Below are 17577 nucleotides of genomic sequence, written 5' to 3' on the forward strand. Positions count from 1 at the left end.
GGATCGGGGACCGACGGCCGTGGAGGCTCGTCCCCCGGGCCGGGCCGGGGGGATCGGGACAGCGGCCGGCGAGGAGATCGCCTGAGGGGCGGGCAGCGCTCTGTGTGCCGGGCAGGTGCGAGGCTGTGCCCGGAGGAGCGGCCGGAGCTCCCCCGCCGCCTCCCCGGCCCGCTCTCCCGGCAGACCGTCCCGTTAGGTGGGAAACGCGCATCGGCTGAGATTCTCTTTGTGTTCCTCGATGCGGCTCAGAGACCTCCTTTTCAGCTCACTTGCCCTTACCGAGGGATCAGCATCCCGAAGGATCAGCATCCTGGGAGAGCTGCCCTGCAGCCGCAGCTCCCTCTGTACAAAATGGCTATGCGCAGATTTTTCTGCCTAATATTTTGAAATGCATACAAAAGTGCACCCCACATGACACTTGAATAAATAAAGAAGTTTAGGGTCTGTAAGTTTCAATTTTAAAGTTGCCATTACTATTTCATAAGAAATTAATGGAAGTATTCCAGTTGTGGACATATCTATTTGTGATTGTATGGGCTTTTAAAACCATCAAGTAATATATTACTTGACCCCTTTGTCTAAGTAGAAAGTTTTCACAGTCTTGGTTTAGTCTTGGTTTAGCCATTTTTTCCCACAAGCGTAGAGGGAGATAAGAACAATGCTGTACTGAAAATAATGGTACAATATTACTTTTCTTCTTCATTGTTTATAAATAGGACATTCATATTTGCACCCTGGATTGGCCCAGCACTGCAGGAGAAACAGTCTGGGATACGACCTTTGCCACTGTGTTCTTTCTGATACCAGGATTCATCATTGTCATCAGTTACTCCAAAATCTTACAGGTATGTTTTTCCTTTAAATTTTGTTGTAAACAAAGGGAAGTAAACAGTAACTCACTAGGAAGCAGCATATTGTCACCAAATACCAATACATGTAAAAGGAATAAACATTTGTTCAATAAATTATAAGTATGTGATATGAAATGAAGCATTTCAACCTGCACATAACAGTCTATGTATTTCAATTGAGAACATGCTTCAGCAGCACATTACCAGAGGCCCAACACATGGTTTGTCTTCTTATGTATAGTATTAAATACACTTCTTCATTTATGTGCTGTTCATATTTCAAGACTGTCAATCTCCTAAATGCTGAAAGAGTCAAGCATTTGATATAAGTAAAAACTAGATTTTGCTTTCCTTGAGCCTAAAGTCATCATAAGGGATTTGTAAGAAAGCAGAGAAAGGCAGGACTAGAACAAAAGCCATCCACTTTTTGATCTACTGACTTTCTGCATGTGTTTTTAGTACACAGATCTCATTAGATTATGCTTAATCCTCCACAATTTCAAATATTGTAAATAAAACCTGTAAATTAAACCATCTGCTTCCACTTTAATTTTAAGTGGATGATGTTTAACATATATGCTGAAATATAAGCCAAGCCACCCAGCACCACAGAGTTTCAATCTATAGTCTAGCAAGCATTATATTAGCATCTAATTTCCTTTTAAACTACCCAAAACCAGAGTGAGAAAGATCTAGAAATCTTCAAACCAAGCACTTCAAACTAGTCACTGCAATGCCTAGTTTTTAACAAGCACCTACAAGATCCTTGCTTCCTTTTTTGGGTAATTAAACTTCTCATAAGAAAATTATAGGTTTTGGAAAGGAACCTTAACATACATAGATTATTGAGCAAGGAGTTAGCTGGTGAAATGCTGAGCACCAACAGGCTCTGGATACACATGCCAGAGCTGGATGTAGGTGTAAAATGAACCAAGGACCTAGAATCTGGTCTCCACATATCCTTGCTTATTGATCAAACTTAAACTTGTAGTAAAAGTCATCAGCCTGTAGTTTCTGTATTAGCTCATTATAATCTTGAGGTAAATGCATTAGGTGAGCCTCTTCTAGTGAAGTAACGCACTTGCAACCACGTACAGGTAGATCAAGAGTGCAGAGTAACTCACTGGAGAGTGAGTCTTTTGAAAGAACTGCAAATTACTGCAGGCCAAGAGATGCCACAGTTCTTGGTCAGAGGCCAGGACAGGAATGGTGTTTGTTAGTCCTGTCCTTGCAGACTCCAGATTGCAGGTAAATTTATTTAAAAAATGGTACATAGGGAGCTAGAAGCCAAAAGCAGTGTTTGGAATTCTGGATTACAAGACATCCCTGTGCTGCTCTGCTCCTGTTTCTTTTCTAACTTGCTAAGAGAGATGCTAAAATACATTACCGTTTCCCCTGAAATAAGGAAGGCTCGAGGCCCATAGCAAGATATAATTGAATCTTCTCTCTCTCCGGGAAGCAAGCAGAACTGAACTGGAGAATGTACCAATCCCTGAGTCATTCCCAAGAACAGACTCACTCTCACTTTGTGAGAATGCTCCATCATGCCAGTGCACACGTAGCATGAGTGTCAGAATTGCTGAAAGCACTGCCAAGCATTCATGTATTCATGTTACAACATTGATGAGGATGATGATGATGAGGTTGATGAGGACTGACTATAGATACAAGACCTGAAATTTTTTAACAAATATACGCTACTACAAATGTGTACTTCACAATTTAGTCTGAAACTGAGTATTATTTTTTACATAACACTTCCCAGAACTCTGGCAAAAATTATAGATTACATGCCATGATTTGTAATTTATTTGGTTTTCCGTTGTTCTGCCTCTCAGGCAAGACTTTGTCAGGGGCTAGAGCTAGGGAAGATGTCTGTGTTCTGGAAGTTACATGCTTATATATATATATGACTTCTAAGTTCCTGTTTGTCCAAGTGTGGTCCAGATGCCAAGGATAGGTATCTATACTGGGTAGACCAAAAAGAGATCCACAACTTACCACTGGCACTCAATTTCTCTTGAACAGTTTCTTAAGAAGCAGCTGTGTCTTATTTACCACAGTCCTGGTGACTCTTGCATTGTTAGTTCGAGGCTGTGCAGCTCCTGCAGGAAAGACGGAAGGTATTTATAGGGGACAGATAAAAATGTATCTGATGAGGACATTCTGTAGCAGTTTTGAACAGTGATGACTGAGAAGTGCACACAACCCAGTTTTCCTAGTTCTGTATTAGAAGTGGATATTAGTCCTTTGCATTTTGCAAAACCTTCATTCTTACTAAGACAGGTTAGGTGCTTTCTGGGAACAATTCTTGGTTTGGGCTGTTTGGAGGAATTAACCTGGTTTCTGGATTCTAGATTGTACAACAGAAGATCATCAAGCTAGAATAGTTTTACATGCTCAGGACATCAGAATTCTCTGCTCCTTTTAAATCAGGGAAGCAGCTGTGATAGTGATACTGTCCCCTTCTCAGCCTCAGAAGCTGCTAAGAAACCCACTTTTGGTTCACGGGTTTTAATTTATACATTCTATTGAAATATTTAGAAGATGTCTAGATTCTTAATAGTATTTATCTCCATGACAAATTCAGAAAACTGCTAACAAAATGACAAATTACTCTCTTTAAACATTTTCATCTTTACCTATACCAGGAAGTTAAAATGTTGCTAGTATTAATGTTATCCTTCCTGTAGCTTCTGCTAAAGGGAAAAGTGGCAGGTAAAGCCTTACCTTTTGACTTCCTATATAGTCAGCTAAGGATTGATCAAAGCCTTGATCTATCAAGCCTTGATTGATCAAGGCTTTTGAAAACACCCTTCCTTATGCATGCAGGGGATAAATGACATCTCAGTGATTTAGCACAAATCTTTGCTAGATATTTCAGTTTTAATTTCTTTGCATCAGAGGTACGAATGTAGCAAACTTAATTGTGCCATGCCAACTTCAGGGAAGACAGGGATGTTGAGCAGAGCATTTCAAATTTTCTGCAAGCCCACTAGGTCCAATATTCTACCTAATGACAGATGATGCACACATGTGAATACTAGGTTTCCAAGCTACCCATAGTCTAGTTTATTACATCAGAGAGTGCTTTTATAAGACACAGATTTTTATAGTGACTCTGACGATCTGTAAGATTTCATAGAAAGCAATTGTGATTACTGTCTGAAAAGCTAAGTGTGACACAAAACAATGCACAATCTCATTCACATTTTAAAATAATTTATTGGAATAAATTAATGCTCCTTCTAATACCTACCTTATAATATCAGCCTGCCCATAAGAGAATTGGATCACCTTCCGTCTTGTGCATCAACAGGATTGTTAACTATGTTCCAGTTTGCATTTGTGAAAAAAATCAATGGGTTTCTTTAGATAGAGCAAATGAGGTCATAATTTGAATTTAATGGGATTTCATGAGTAATTAAGACTGTTTTATGCTGAAAAGCATTTGTAACTGGTAGAGAGCCATGAAAAGAACAACCACTTTGCCTAATATTGAGATGGATTCACAGCTGAGAGGAAAAAGAATTGCTAGTGAAGTGAGAACATATGAAATGGAACCATGGACAAAAAGTACAAATGAATTCTGCAATGTGGTTTTTTGTAGTCGCTTTTCAAAAGAAAACATCTTGTGCCAAAATTTATGTTTTCACTTGTAGAAATGTGTTTCAGTGAAAGTTTGCTTTCTTCTCTTTTACTGCAGATTACAAAAGCATCAAGAAGAAGGTTAAATGCTGGTTTAGCCTACCCAGAACATCATCAGATTCGTGTTTCCCAGCAAGACTACAAACTATTCCGAGCCCTTTTTCTGTTGATGATCTCTTTCTTTATTATGTGGACTCCAATAATAATTATTTTTTTTTTAATTTTAATTCAGAACTTCAAAAAAGATTTAAATATTTTGCCATCAGTTTTCTTCTGGATAGCATTATTCACTTTTGCCAACTCTGCTGTCAATCCAATTCTGTATAATGTTGCCTATTTCAGACGTAAATGTCAGGAAATTTTTCTGTGTTGTACAGGGAACCCTGAAAGGCATGGAGCAGGTACAGAAACCACTGCAAGAAGAAGTAAACATGAACAGCCACATTTGTCTTTCATTACCAGATAATTATTTAAAGTCTGAGCTATGCCACATTTTTGATTTTGTCTACGCTATCCCAGGTCATATAGGTCATTATGTTATAGTATTACATGCCAGAGGAGGAGTTAAAAAAGCTAAATATGTATTTTTAATTCCTGTGGAAAAAATTCTCTTGACTTCATTGCTTTGCCTCAGTAAGATTTGGATAATTTAATTTAAGGGATTGAATTCTCCTCTTACACTGAAATAAATAGAAATATGGCAGTGAACTTGGTGAATGTAAAATAGTTGAATTAAGTACTTTAAAGTTTCTAGTGAAAATATTCATCCTCAGAAAGTATCTGCTTTTTTAAAATCAAATTTTTAAAGGGAACTTGATTAAAAACTTCAATAACTGTCTGCCTGAATGTAAGTTTGAGCAGACTAACTGAAACAAGGTAATGAACATGTGTTATCATCAAGTGAATGGCTAGTCTGGTTGCATCTCAAATTAAAAATATGGACTTAATACATGTGAATTAATAAGTAAAGAATAAATAAATAAATAAATGGTTAATTGTCATGTGTAAAATAGTTCTTTTAAAAAGATGCATATTTTTTATGTCTTTGCAAGTCATATAATAAAGTTAATTAGTGATATATAGGGTCTCTGACATTCCTTTCTCTTTTCTAAATGATTTCTAGTATTTTATGGGGAAAATATAATGTTCTAGTTGAAAAGAAAATACATATACTTGGTGGTTTATGATAAATACTCTTTTAGTCGGAAATTGAAACCACTAAAAAAAGCAAGATTAAATTCTTAATTATCACCAGTCACCAGTTCAAAAGAGTGCACTAAGATAACAGGCTACTAATGAAACCAATGTGTACATATGTACAGATTTGCATACAATTTGCATCCCGTGTAATCCAAGTTTATTAAAATGTTTCATTGGTTTATTAGCAAAGTGAGCTACCCAGCTCAGATAAATATATTGAAAATCTAAATGGACCCATTTAAAGCATTTTCCAGAGAACACATGATCAATGTATTAACTTTACATCCGAGGTGCTGTTGCATGGCTTCTTTCCATAGGGTTGGTTCTCCTTAAGAGCAAAATCCTGAAACACACAAAAACCACAGTTGTGTTTGTTAAATGGTCCAGACAAAATTGAATTACACGAACTTTCATCAAATTTAAAATGCATAATTATCTAATTTCTTTAAAATGCTCTTGAGTCCAGCAGCCTGTTACTTGTAATAATAATGCCATTACCTTACTCTGCAGTTTATAATTCTAAGGAATTTTCAGCTGGGAACAAAACAGGAATTCATCCAATCCATTACACCTCTCCTGAGAATTTCAATACTTTTGCAGGCAACTTACTGGGCAGATCAATGATAAAGTATCTTTCAGTGATACTAGATATAAAAGAGTCCATACTTTAACAAGCTTATAGTTATTTGCCTAAAAAGAATTAATTTAGGATTGTCTTTCAACAAAGTAAGAATCTCCTGACCCCCAAAACTTCTAATGGCAAAAGTAAATAAGCAGAAGGAATATACCACTCTTTATTTCACAATTGTTACTTCCAGCAAATGCTAACAGCAGATGCAGCTTTCAACTCTACTGACATGACACTGTATTTACAAGTACTCTTGCTTAATATGGACATTACACAGCTTAAAGTTGCTTGAGCTGCTACTCTGAGAGACTAAGAGTATCATAGCTTGAGCTATATTTGAGAAGGAGCTACCATCATAAATGCAGTGTAAGTTAGAACAAAAAACTTTCATTTCCTAGGCTTCTTTTTGCCTTGAACAGCTAGTATAGATTTTTTTTTTTAATCAAGTAAGTTTTGTACATCTATTAGTTGAGCGGACACACACACACACACACACACACACACACACACACACACACACTCTTAATTAGCTATAAGACATAGGCAGAGTATGCACAATTAACAACAGATCTGATAACAGGGTGCCTTGAAGCAACACAGCAATGTATTGCTCTTTGTTATGGATCAGAGGAACAGATAATATAGCCACAACAGCTGACTTTGCTCATCTGTTCTGACTTTCTTTGTAAGACCCAAAAGTTCCTTCAGTCAATCTCAGTTTGTTCTAGCATGTCATTGAGAAAAGTCTTTAATCTTGATTTACAGATTGCAGTGATGAAAAACATACAACAGCTCTTGGTAAACTGTTCCAAAGGTTAATGACCTTTGGAGTTAAACAAATGGCTGTTTATTTCTGCTCTGAATGTGTCCAGTTTAAAGTTCCATCCATCTAAATTTATCATTTCTGTGTTTGCAAGTCTTTTTCTATCCAATTCCTATTGCTTGTGTGGACAAGCACAGACTTTGCTCAGGCCAGCCTTTAACCTCTTCCTAATAGGAAAAGATTAAGATCTTTAAAGCACTCACTAGAGGACACATTTTCCAAACTTCAATCATTTTCAATCATTTTTTCTGCTTTTCTTAGAAACTTCTAATTCATCCTCAATACTTTTTCCAGTTATGCTTGTCACCTAATGTGACATCATAGCAATTAGACCTATGCCAAGCACAACAATCTTTTGTGAGTCTTGGTTTACACATGCAAGAATTATATTAACTCTTTTGCTCACATGATTACATTGGGAGTTCCCATTCAACTGATTCACCAGTCAAGTCTTTCATGAATATTATGCCTTCCAGGATGTGAGGGGTGGTGAGGGAGTAAGGAGAGGTACTACTATTTTATTTGTTCTAAATATTTTGATTTTTCTCCTTCACTCTTTACAATTCCCCACTCTGAGTGTAATTCTCATCATAAGAAACATTATGGTTTCTTCTAGATTATTACCATTTGACCTTTTGTAATACACTTGAGCATAAGTGAGCTAATTCCTTGTGTTGTAAGCTCAGCCTGACTATATGACTCAAGATAGTGTCATGCTTCCAGTATCAGGGCTATGTCCCTCTTCCACAGCTCTTTGTGAAATGGTTAGCATGAGGACTTGTGAGAAAGGGTCTTCTATAAGGTATCCTTTCCAAGACTTCTATTTTCCTTAAAAGCCTTTCTGAAGAATTTATCAAAAAAGTATTTGAACAAAGGCAAAGAGATGTGATAAAACCTGCCCAATTACTTTTTACCATAGCTATGAAGTTTATCCTTACTATGTTTACTCACACTCCATTGATTTAATTGTTTTACAACTTCCTCTAATTACTGTTTCAGCTGCCCCGATATGTTGCATGAAAAACTATGCACCTCAGCTCTCCTTCAGATAAGGGAAGCAAAAGTTGGAAATAACTTACTACAAGCTCCAGATTTCAAAAGACAGTGTTACAACCACTAAGTGAAAGGCTTTATGCACTTGATATCTAATGAGTAATAGAATCCCAGTGCTTTAGTCATTACACCCTGAAATAAAATTCTTCAGAAAAAAAAAAGTTCTCACCATTATGAGTGATGACTCTGTATTTCCTGTCCAAGCAGAGGTCTATCTGCCTTTGTCTGACAATTTTCAGTGCATCTGGAGGCAATCCCTTGGGGTCCCGGGAGAACACAAAGGAGTAGCTGTCAGCACAAGTGCCATCTGCATTTAGCTGGCGGCAGGAGTAATGAAGAGCGTATGTATCATAATCTGTGTCCACTACCCAGTGATCATCATCTGGAAAAAACCATAGCAAAGAAGAAAAAGTGTTAGAGACACCAGTGAAATCCAGTAAATCAGAAAGGATTGCTGCCATAACTCTATTAAAGAAAATGCTAAAATGAAGATCAGCACAAGTTATAGCAGATTAGCTTTTCATTTATTCCTGTGTCCAGTATTTAACTTCATGTTTATTTTACAAAAGAAAATAAAGATGGACATGCTCGGCCTGCTCAAGGTGATTCAAACCCATAAATATTTTCTTACCAGGGATGTTACTTAGATTGCATTTTTAAGGAAAAAGATAATCATGCAGTTTGCTTGTGTATTAGAAGTATTTGCTACAAGTTCTGCCATAAACCCTCTTCTTAAAACACTGTTACAACTTCAGATAATTCTAAACAATTAGCTATGTAACCTGACAAAAACCTGATCACACAGACGCCCTGTTGTAACAGAAGTGAGGCAGTTTCAATGTTTGCAGTAAAACCTGACATATCTGCACCTCCCTCTCCTTGAGCTAAAGATTCTCCCTTGCCGTACATCTGCACTGGTGAAGGCAACACTCTGTTATCTTTGCCTTCTCTCCTGTGGGGGGACACCAGACCTTTTAGAAAGGCAGAGTTTGGGGTCAGCCAGCAATCTGAAGAGCCCATGGCTCAGCAGCATATTGTGGGGAGACCTGGGAACTGTTTAAGACAAACTGACATCCAAAGCATGCTTTGTAACTGTGTCTTTGGATGGAATGGATCTCCTGTCAGTTCCAAATTCTACCTGCTTCTCTTGGAAACAATCCAAGGAAATGTCTTGAGCTACAAAGTGTCCAAATCTTTACTTGGCTCAAGGAACTGATTTTGTATAGGGTGGAGAGATGACATAAAAGTACAAATATATACATATGATCATATTTGTCTCTTAAAACAGAGACATCTCTACATTTCCAGACACAAGACCAAACAAAATAACATTTTATAAATCCTCTTCCCTGTTTGGCCATCTCTGACATCAAGCTTCAGAGAGAACACTAGCAATCGGTAACTGAGTTCTGAACTAAAACAAGTCTTAAAATACTTCATCTGCTTTTCATTTCTTTCCAAACAGTGGCCTTCAATTATATTGTTGGGTAACAAACAAATGAAATACAAAGATATACAAAGGCCAGGTTGTCACTTGTTTAAAGAAAGCCAACCAGCTGTCCCATATAAAAAGTAGTGATTACCTTGTTCATGTTAAGCTTTGCAGCATGACAGTTATTAAGTCTTTTAAGTGTATTTAAGAAATTCAACAGTACTTTTTCTTTTCCCAGCATGGACATACAACATAACTAGTCTTCCAAGTAGTGCTGCATCTTCTACAGTTAAGTACTCACTTCCTTTCTGCAGAAAAGAGGCAACTCCCCAGTACCTCATCTTGAACTTGGCAGGATCCTCTGTGTCAGTGAAAGAGCCGATCATGTCAGCACAGACATCCCAGTTACTGTAGCCAAAGAAAATATCACATTCCAATGTAAGAGCACAGCTTCAGTGACTTGCACAGGGATAGCAGTTAGGATTGGAGCAGTAGCTTAGCAAAATGGAACAAGAGGAGAGTGGCAAACAGCTTACTTGAAGAGTCTGACTCTGCCCTTTGCAGTGGCAGTCATTTGTCCATTCTCATCTACGCTGAACTGGGCTACCACATTGTCCTGTAGAAACAGCCCCTCAGGATCTTTTTTTGCCATAGCATACCAGGTGCCACTGTACTGCAAGGAAATAAGAAAGGCTGCATGTAGACTTAGAACAATGGAAACACTACAACCAGACAGTACAGAATAGGGGATGTGAAGAGGAAAGAGCATGCAGATCTTTGACACCATGCCTCAAAGGTGTACCTAAGAAGCAAATCTATCTGTTTCAACAGCATAAACCCATCAATACATGCTAGTGCAATCATAATTTGTTGAAATACTGACTTTTTTGGGGTAAACTTATCTGTATGTGCAGCTGTCCAGTATAAGGAATATATAACAAAGTATATAACAAAGTATAACAAAATTTAGTGGAAAAAGGAATAACAACTGGAAGATCTTGCCAGATCTATGTACATTTTTTTTCCTTGCAATGGTGTCTGAAAACACCAGAGCATTAATTTTAAATAGAAACAGCCAAGTCAATACAGTCCTTCTGCTTATACTCTACAGTTTGAGACCAGTCTGCTAAAACTCAGTTTCTGCAGTATTCCTTTATCAGGTGCATCAGGATCCAGCATCTGTGGAGATGTGGACATCACAAACTTTAGCTGTTTTTCAGTATCACAGTCTATGACTTCAAAATGTGACCACACTGAGGCTACTGAATGCCAAATTTTGTAGCCTGGAAAGAGCTATGCAAGACATCACAGATCCAGGACAATAAAGAAGACTTACCCTGGTCTTGTCGAAGTTCTCCTTGACTTTGAAGCTGCTTACTCGGCAGTCCCGCTCTGCAGTGCTGCTGCCCATCAAGGCCAGTGACAGCAGCAGCAGCCAGGGCAGAGCACTCTCTGTGTGGGCCATCCTGTCCCTGCAGCAAACAGAGAATAGCATCAGAAACAAGCTCTGTCACACAAGTGATGGGAAGAAGGCTGCCCTGATAGGTCGCCAGGGTGTCACGCAGCTTTCCCTGATGCATGTGCAAGGAAGGCCCCTGGTTGTCCCCAGCCCACAGCAGCAGGGTCCCTTACAGACAGTGCCGGTCCCTGGAGCCTCTTGGGAGCCCAGGTGTTGATGGCGGTGGCAGTGCCCAAGCAGGGAATGCTTTATGTACTCCTGGGGCTTTCGCAACCCGCTGAGCTGCAGGGCCAGCATTGGGGAGGGCAGCGGGAGGCGGGCTGGTGGATGCTGCAGGCTGGGGCCCTTTCATTACAGCCTCTTGCGTAAGACCCGTGGGCTCAGGTGGTCTTTGACCCTGCTCTGCAGCCACGCCGGCGCTAGGAACAAATGCCTCTCTTTGCTTTTCCCAACCCCAAAGCAGAGCTCACACCTGGGGGAAGGAGTGTGCACATGTGTGGGGAGAACAAATGGAATGAGAGGCATCCCACCTTTGCATGGGGGAGAGTGAACTGCCTCCACCTCCTCTGTGATTTTACACACTGCAGTCCAAAATCCATCTTACCCAATATGCTCGACCCAGTTACAAGGTGCAGACTTGTTTCCTCCACCTCCTCCTCGAAGTCCTTTCCTCTTTTACCCTGATAAACAGTGGCAAACATAATACTTGCAAGTTTCTGCTCCTGTTTCTGAAAGCCTGGTTATGCCAGAACCTCTTCAGGTCCTCATGACTGGCTCCCTCTTACTTCCAATAGGCTCTCTTGGCAAAATCATCTCCTGAGCAGGTCCCATCAACTGCAACGGGGGCCCTGCCAATCCTCAGGATAGTGAAAGAGCCTTTTTATGCGGTACCAGAACTTAAGTGTGGCCTGCAAATATCCAAGTGCATGTACACACCACATCTGGCCATTTTGACATTTGATTAAATCAGATATTCCATAACTTCTGTTCTTGTTTTGGCAAACTGCTTTCAGTTATATAAACCATTATTTTCTCCTGTCCAAGCAAGTTTTGGTGCCTCTCAGTCAATATTTGCTCTCTAGTTTCAACATCTTTAGGAAGCATTAGAGAAAATCTGTTAATTATTTTCTAGGCATGTAACTAGAGCAGGATAGGAATGATTGTTACCAAGAGAACTAATTCACCTACCTTTTCACCTCCCATTTTTTTAAAGAATAAAGGCAGAAGCCTGTTATTTGAAAGGCTGGTATTCATTATTTTAATAATCAAGCAAAAATACAATTTAAATATGGAGATACCAATGTAGTATAAAAAATACCTCAATAGTACCTGACATACAGCTTTAACCAATTTATTCAGCATGGCCTTTCCCAGAAGTTTACTTAATATTCCTTTCATACATTCATAAAAATATTAGACTTCTTACTGTTGCTGTCCTTTACAATCTCTTCTCATATATAATGCAAAAAATCTGATTGATTTATCTTCCTTTTCTGCTTTATGTTGGAGGCTTTTTGCACACTGAATATGTTTTATTCACTTTCTTAAACATCTATTGCTCAGGGCTGTTCCATGTCTGCCTTTGATTTCCTGGATATCAGCCACTAAAAATTCCATTATATTTAATATTAAGCTTCTATTCATAGTAAGGAACATACTTAGCACAGGGAATTAGAAGTGTGTATGTATATTAATTGTCCTGAAACTTTCAGTGGTAGCTTTGCAATAAGTCATCATTTCCATTTTTAAGCTGAGATTTTCAAACTTGCTAATTCCTACAAAGACTGAAGAGAAAAAGTAAACTCTATTCTTCTGGTAACTTTCAGAATCTTGCTCTAGTCTGGCAATGATGATACCAGTGATACATATACATTTTTATAAAACCTTTACAAGACACTCACTGGTCTTGATATACGAATTCATCATATGAACAAGACCAAAATCAACATGGATTTTCTTTGTTCACTGTCTCACATGACTGATAGCAATAAGATGGATTATAGCTTAATTCATAAGTTTTGAATCTATTACTTCATTTAATACCAAAGAAAACAATTATTTCTTTATTCTCTGCCCATTTGTGAAATATTATCATTTCTCTTAAGTTTGTTCTGTTCAAAAATCTGCATACTGCTTTATATTACCAGAGAGGCTCTTGCAGGATCAAATATATTCCTAAAAAGTTTTTCAATAGCATACTTGTCTATGAAGTTTTCAAAGGAGTCCACAGTCACTCATGCACATACGTCAAAACCTGCTGAGATTTGACCATCTCTGAAAATCTTGGTCAGTGTTCCTTTTATACATACTGCTGTTGTCAGAAGATTTGCAGACAGGAAATGAAACCAGGTGTCAGTTAAATAAAAATTTACTTCTGTTAATAAGTTTTAGTAAGATCAGTTCTAAATGCGTGAAAGGGATATTCCAGTCTTCTAAATTAATCTGATGCAATAAATCTGAATCAGAAACATGTAATTTTGTATAAGCTATGGCACAGCATTTCTTTAATTGTGTACGTCTACTGATCTCTGCAATATCTGGCAACATATATCTGGTTGAGGTGCCTCACACATTTAGTAATTATAACTTCCACTTATTCAGGTCCTTGAGTTTGTGATCTCTACAAACTCTAGACAATGCCCAAGGAAAATCTTCTTTTGATGTGTTATCTTTGGGAATCTGGGGCAGTGCAGCTCCAGTGAAATCACACCAGTACTTCCCAGTCAGATTTTGACAGGTGCAGAAGAGAAGCTGGGCGAGTCAGAATGCCACGGAGGTCACACAGGGAGCTGGGCTCTCTGCCTCCTCTGCTTTAGCTGTACCTCCAATACTGCCTGCTGGAGACACAGCTTACACTGGTGAAGTCCTTTCAGGGTTACAGATGAAACACTTCCTTGGTTCAGTGGGACAGAGATTTTAGGCAAAAAGGCTGCTCTGTTGTTGGTTAAATCTAGATCAGGGTGTTCTGGGGGAGGAATGGAAGATTTCTGGCAGATGAGCAGGGCTATGGCAATTCAAGGGTGAATTCTTCCTCAGCCCTAAGAGATGCCAGCAGAACTGTGTAAACTCGTAAACAGTGTAAACTTTGCCTCAGTTAAATGTCACCTGGATTGATTGGGCTCTGAGTTTGCTTGAGAAATTATGTCAGTGAGTGATCCTCATTCAAACCTAAATATTCACCTCTTAGATTTGTACTTCTCATGCAAACAGAAAGGAACTTGGGCCAGGATTTTGCATCTGAGAGGACTATGCGTAGATCAAATCACTGATATCCAAGGATTTCTAGGTTCTGGGAAAGCTCAGACAATTATATTTAAGGGAATTATTAAAATTCAATAAATGATTTAAATATTGATAAGTTTCATACATGACTTCTGATACCTGAGGCTGGCAGCATATTATAAATATTACAGAATTTTTTTAAAGTCGCTATGTATTTTTTGGAACTATATTTAATGAAAGGGAAAGAAGGTCTTCTACCTTTGATTTTACCAAGAGGACAGAAAAGGGGCTAACTTCTGGCTGTGATTCTGTGACTGGATTATTTTCTACATTAATAGCATGTAAAATTCTGCAAAATTCTCAATTAGGTATAGCAAGGAAAAAATATGGAAGGAAATGGCTGGAAAAAACCCTTTCATTATAGGAATTATTTTATCTTTATTTATGACTTTTAATAAAAGGAAGAAACTAGTCAAATTACTATTTAAACATTTTTAACACTGCAACTTTCAAGCTCTACATATTAAAATAACTAAAATTTTATTTTTGTTCACAAGAATTAGTTGAGCTCTTAGGAGAAAGTTGACTCAAAAATTGCTAGTAGGAAATGGAATGTCATTTGCAGCCAGACTACACATAGACTGACTTTTTGCTGTGTTCTCTTGATTGTTTATTTACAGAATGCCATTCATAAACATGGGTATCCATTAAAGTCTCAGAGGCAGATTTGCAGGCAAATGAATAACCACTGTGTGCACAGAGCAGGGGATGCAATTGTAGCCACTGCCCTGTGAAACCAGACTCATATCAATAACAAATGGCATGAGCTGTGCCAAGGAGCTCGGTGTACTTTGTGAGGGACAGCAGTGTACACTGTCACCATCACAACTGCTCCTCTTGGTGGCAGTCTGAGTACAGAGGTCAAGGACAGAATGGAATAGAAGAGATTGCCCTTTGCTCCGTGCCAGCCTGTGTACTACCTGTTCTTGTAACTTAATGACGTGACATTTTGTTTAGGGAGTAATTTAGGGAGTAAATTTACATTGAACTCTTTACAAACAGTATTTACTAACAGAACTAGTTTAAAATAGTACCTCTATTTTCTTTAGCTAAGTCTTTTTGAGGACTGTGATTCTGAATTGAAGCTTTTTCTGGGCATATTACTAAATGGAAACAATGTAAAACAAAGATTTAAAGTTCACCAACAGGCTGGCCAGGCAGGTAAGAAGACCTCTACATTATAAATGACGGAAGACACAGACCTTATGTACTGAGTCCAGCAATGAACCACAAAGTTCACAAAGCAATAGGAGAATCTGACAGAAATAGAGGCTGAGAGAGCTGAGACTCTTCAGCCCAAAAACGTTTGGGGGGATCTTAACATACATACCTGACAGGAGGGCATGAAGACTGTCAGACCCTTCTCAGCAGTGCTGAAAAACATTCTCAATAGTAAAAACTTGTCAAGTAACCTAAGATCTCCAGGGAGTAAATTTGAGAATTGCTGACATTAAAAGGCTGCTGCCTTTTGCCTTCATCTGTATACTAAAATTCATGCCAAACTATGAAGAAATCCATACTTTTGGTCAAAGCTGCAGTGCATCTGGCAACACTTCACACTAGACTGGCCATTTACTTCAGGAAATCTCCCCCAGAGTCTATGTTGATTACTAAGTTCATGATCCCTCAGAACTAATAATTGGTAGCTTTAAGAGAACATAAACATTTGCAGCTCTACGGAAAAACCAGTTAACTTAATATCTTTGGTGTTTATGTTTTTAAAAGGTTTTTGTAAGAAAAGGTGTAGAGAATTATTTTAAAAGAAACATGAAATTAAGGTTGTTTACAAGGGTTCCCAGAAGATACCAAGTCAGTGACATCAAAACATTTTAGTGCCAAAACCTGGCTGTGCTAGGATCACACACTACCTGTTGTAAAAACCAACAGAATCAATTCTCACAATGTATCCATTTAGAAAAAAATCCCAAACAACTCTGAATATTAATTTCTTGGATTATACATATGACTCTCCAATGCCCAGACAGCAACCAAGATATTAACCACATCAAAATTCATGCAATTGAAATAAGTACATTTGATCTGTTTTTTCAGATAATCTTAACTGAATAAACCACATTTACTGCTATAGGATGGGCAGAGACATTCAGATACAAACACTGAACTGAACTGGGAAACCTTATAAATGCCTTTGACATTTACGTGCTGCTTGAATCTATTTAAATAACCATGTCTGTCAGTTATCCTTCTTAGGAGTTTCCATGTATCACAAGGGCTCAGGAATGGTCTACTACTAAGAACTACTCCAGAAATAGTTCCATTTCTGTAGGTACTATGAACGTCAAAGGCAAATGACATCATATGTATTAAAATCACAAAGCACACATACTTCTGAGAGTCTCTGAAATTAAATTAAGTTTAAATACAAATGTGAATTAGCTTTAGTAAAAATAAAATGTTCAATACTGTGGAAAAAAAAAGGAGAGTAAAAGAGATAGAACAAAAAATAAATGTCATATTGAAGCAGAGAAACTTTAAAACTCATTACAAAATTTTAAAAAGAACTTTTGTTGGTTTCTGATATTTCTTTCCATTTCATTTCACACTTGGCAGCACAAGAGTGCAATTTTAAGAGTGTATCTAAATTAAGGAAAATGCAATCAGAATTTCTTTATGACATAAAAATGATTATGGGACAGCCCAGCTGCATCGGAAATATTTTATTACAAAGAAAATGTATCACCTTACAGTAGTACCTAATTAAAAAATTGTCTTTATTTGTTATCTCAAAGTACAAATAGTGTAGTTTATCCTTTGTAAAAAGAGATGAGTATGAGGGAGATTTGATGAAAGCATGATAAGCATTTTAGGTGACTTGCACATAGATTAAAAATGATAATAAAATTATAGTAAATTTGTTAGTTTACAAAAATGAAAACCCCCAACCTTCCAGCCCCCAAAGAAAATTGTATCACTTGGTCAGTTTGCCTGTTTTCACTTATTCTCCCTCCAGAGAGTGACATGCCACTCTATTTCACTGAATTAATATGAACACAATATAAAGAATTGATGTTTAATCTGATTTATCATGTGTGATAAAGATGAATGTGTAAGTCTTACATAGAAGTTAATTTTTTAGAATGTTTTAGCTGGGGATGAGACAGATCCTCTATAGGCACCTTCTCCTTCAAAGAAACTACTATGTGGAATGTTCCAAAGTCAGTAAAAAAATATGACTGAACA

The 17577-nt window shown here is 37.9% G+C and overlaps 2 protein-coding genes across 2 annotated transcripts in view; one reads left to right on the plus strand and one right to left on the minus strand.

Annotated features, from left to right (window-relative positions):
* Positions 1-5266, plus strand: part of FFAR4 (free fatty acid receptor 4) — a 5839-nt gene extending 573 nt beyond the window's left edge. Inside the window, exons 2-4 of the mRNA XM_014309089.2 lie at positions 26-354; positions 717-845; positions 4558-5266. Coding sequence (XP_014164564.1) covers positions 26-354; positions 717-845; positions 4558-4965 — 866 coding nt within the window. The 3' untranslated portion in view covers positions 4966-5266. The remainder of the gene's footprint in view (positions 1-25; positions 355-716; positions 846-4557) is intronic.
* Positions 5267-5839: 573 nt separating this feature from the next.
* On the minus strand, positions 5840-11402 carry RBP4 (retinol binding protein 4). The gene is made up of 6 exons (XM_005416451.2): positions 11268-11402; positions 10972-11107; positions 10172-10308; positions 9937-10043; positions 8373-8585; positions 5840-6042 (listed from the first exon to the last, which is right to left on the minus strand). The coding sequence occupies exons 2-6, from the start codon at positions 11098-11100 to the stop codon at positions 6029-6031; spliced, it is 600 nt and encodes a 199-aa protein (XP_005416508.1). The 5' UTR covers positions 11101-11107; positions 11268-11402; the 3' UTR covers positions 5840-6028.
* Positions 11403-17577: the final 6175 nt, after the last annotated feature.

This window comes from Geospiza fortis, unplaced genomic scaffold, assembly GCF_000277835.1.
Source record: "Geospiza fortis unplaced genomic scaffold, GeoFor_1.0 scaffold130, whole genome shotgun sequence".
Lineage (NCBI taxonomy): Eukaryota > Metazoa > Chordata > Aves > Passeriformes > Thraupidae > Geospiza > Geospiza fortis.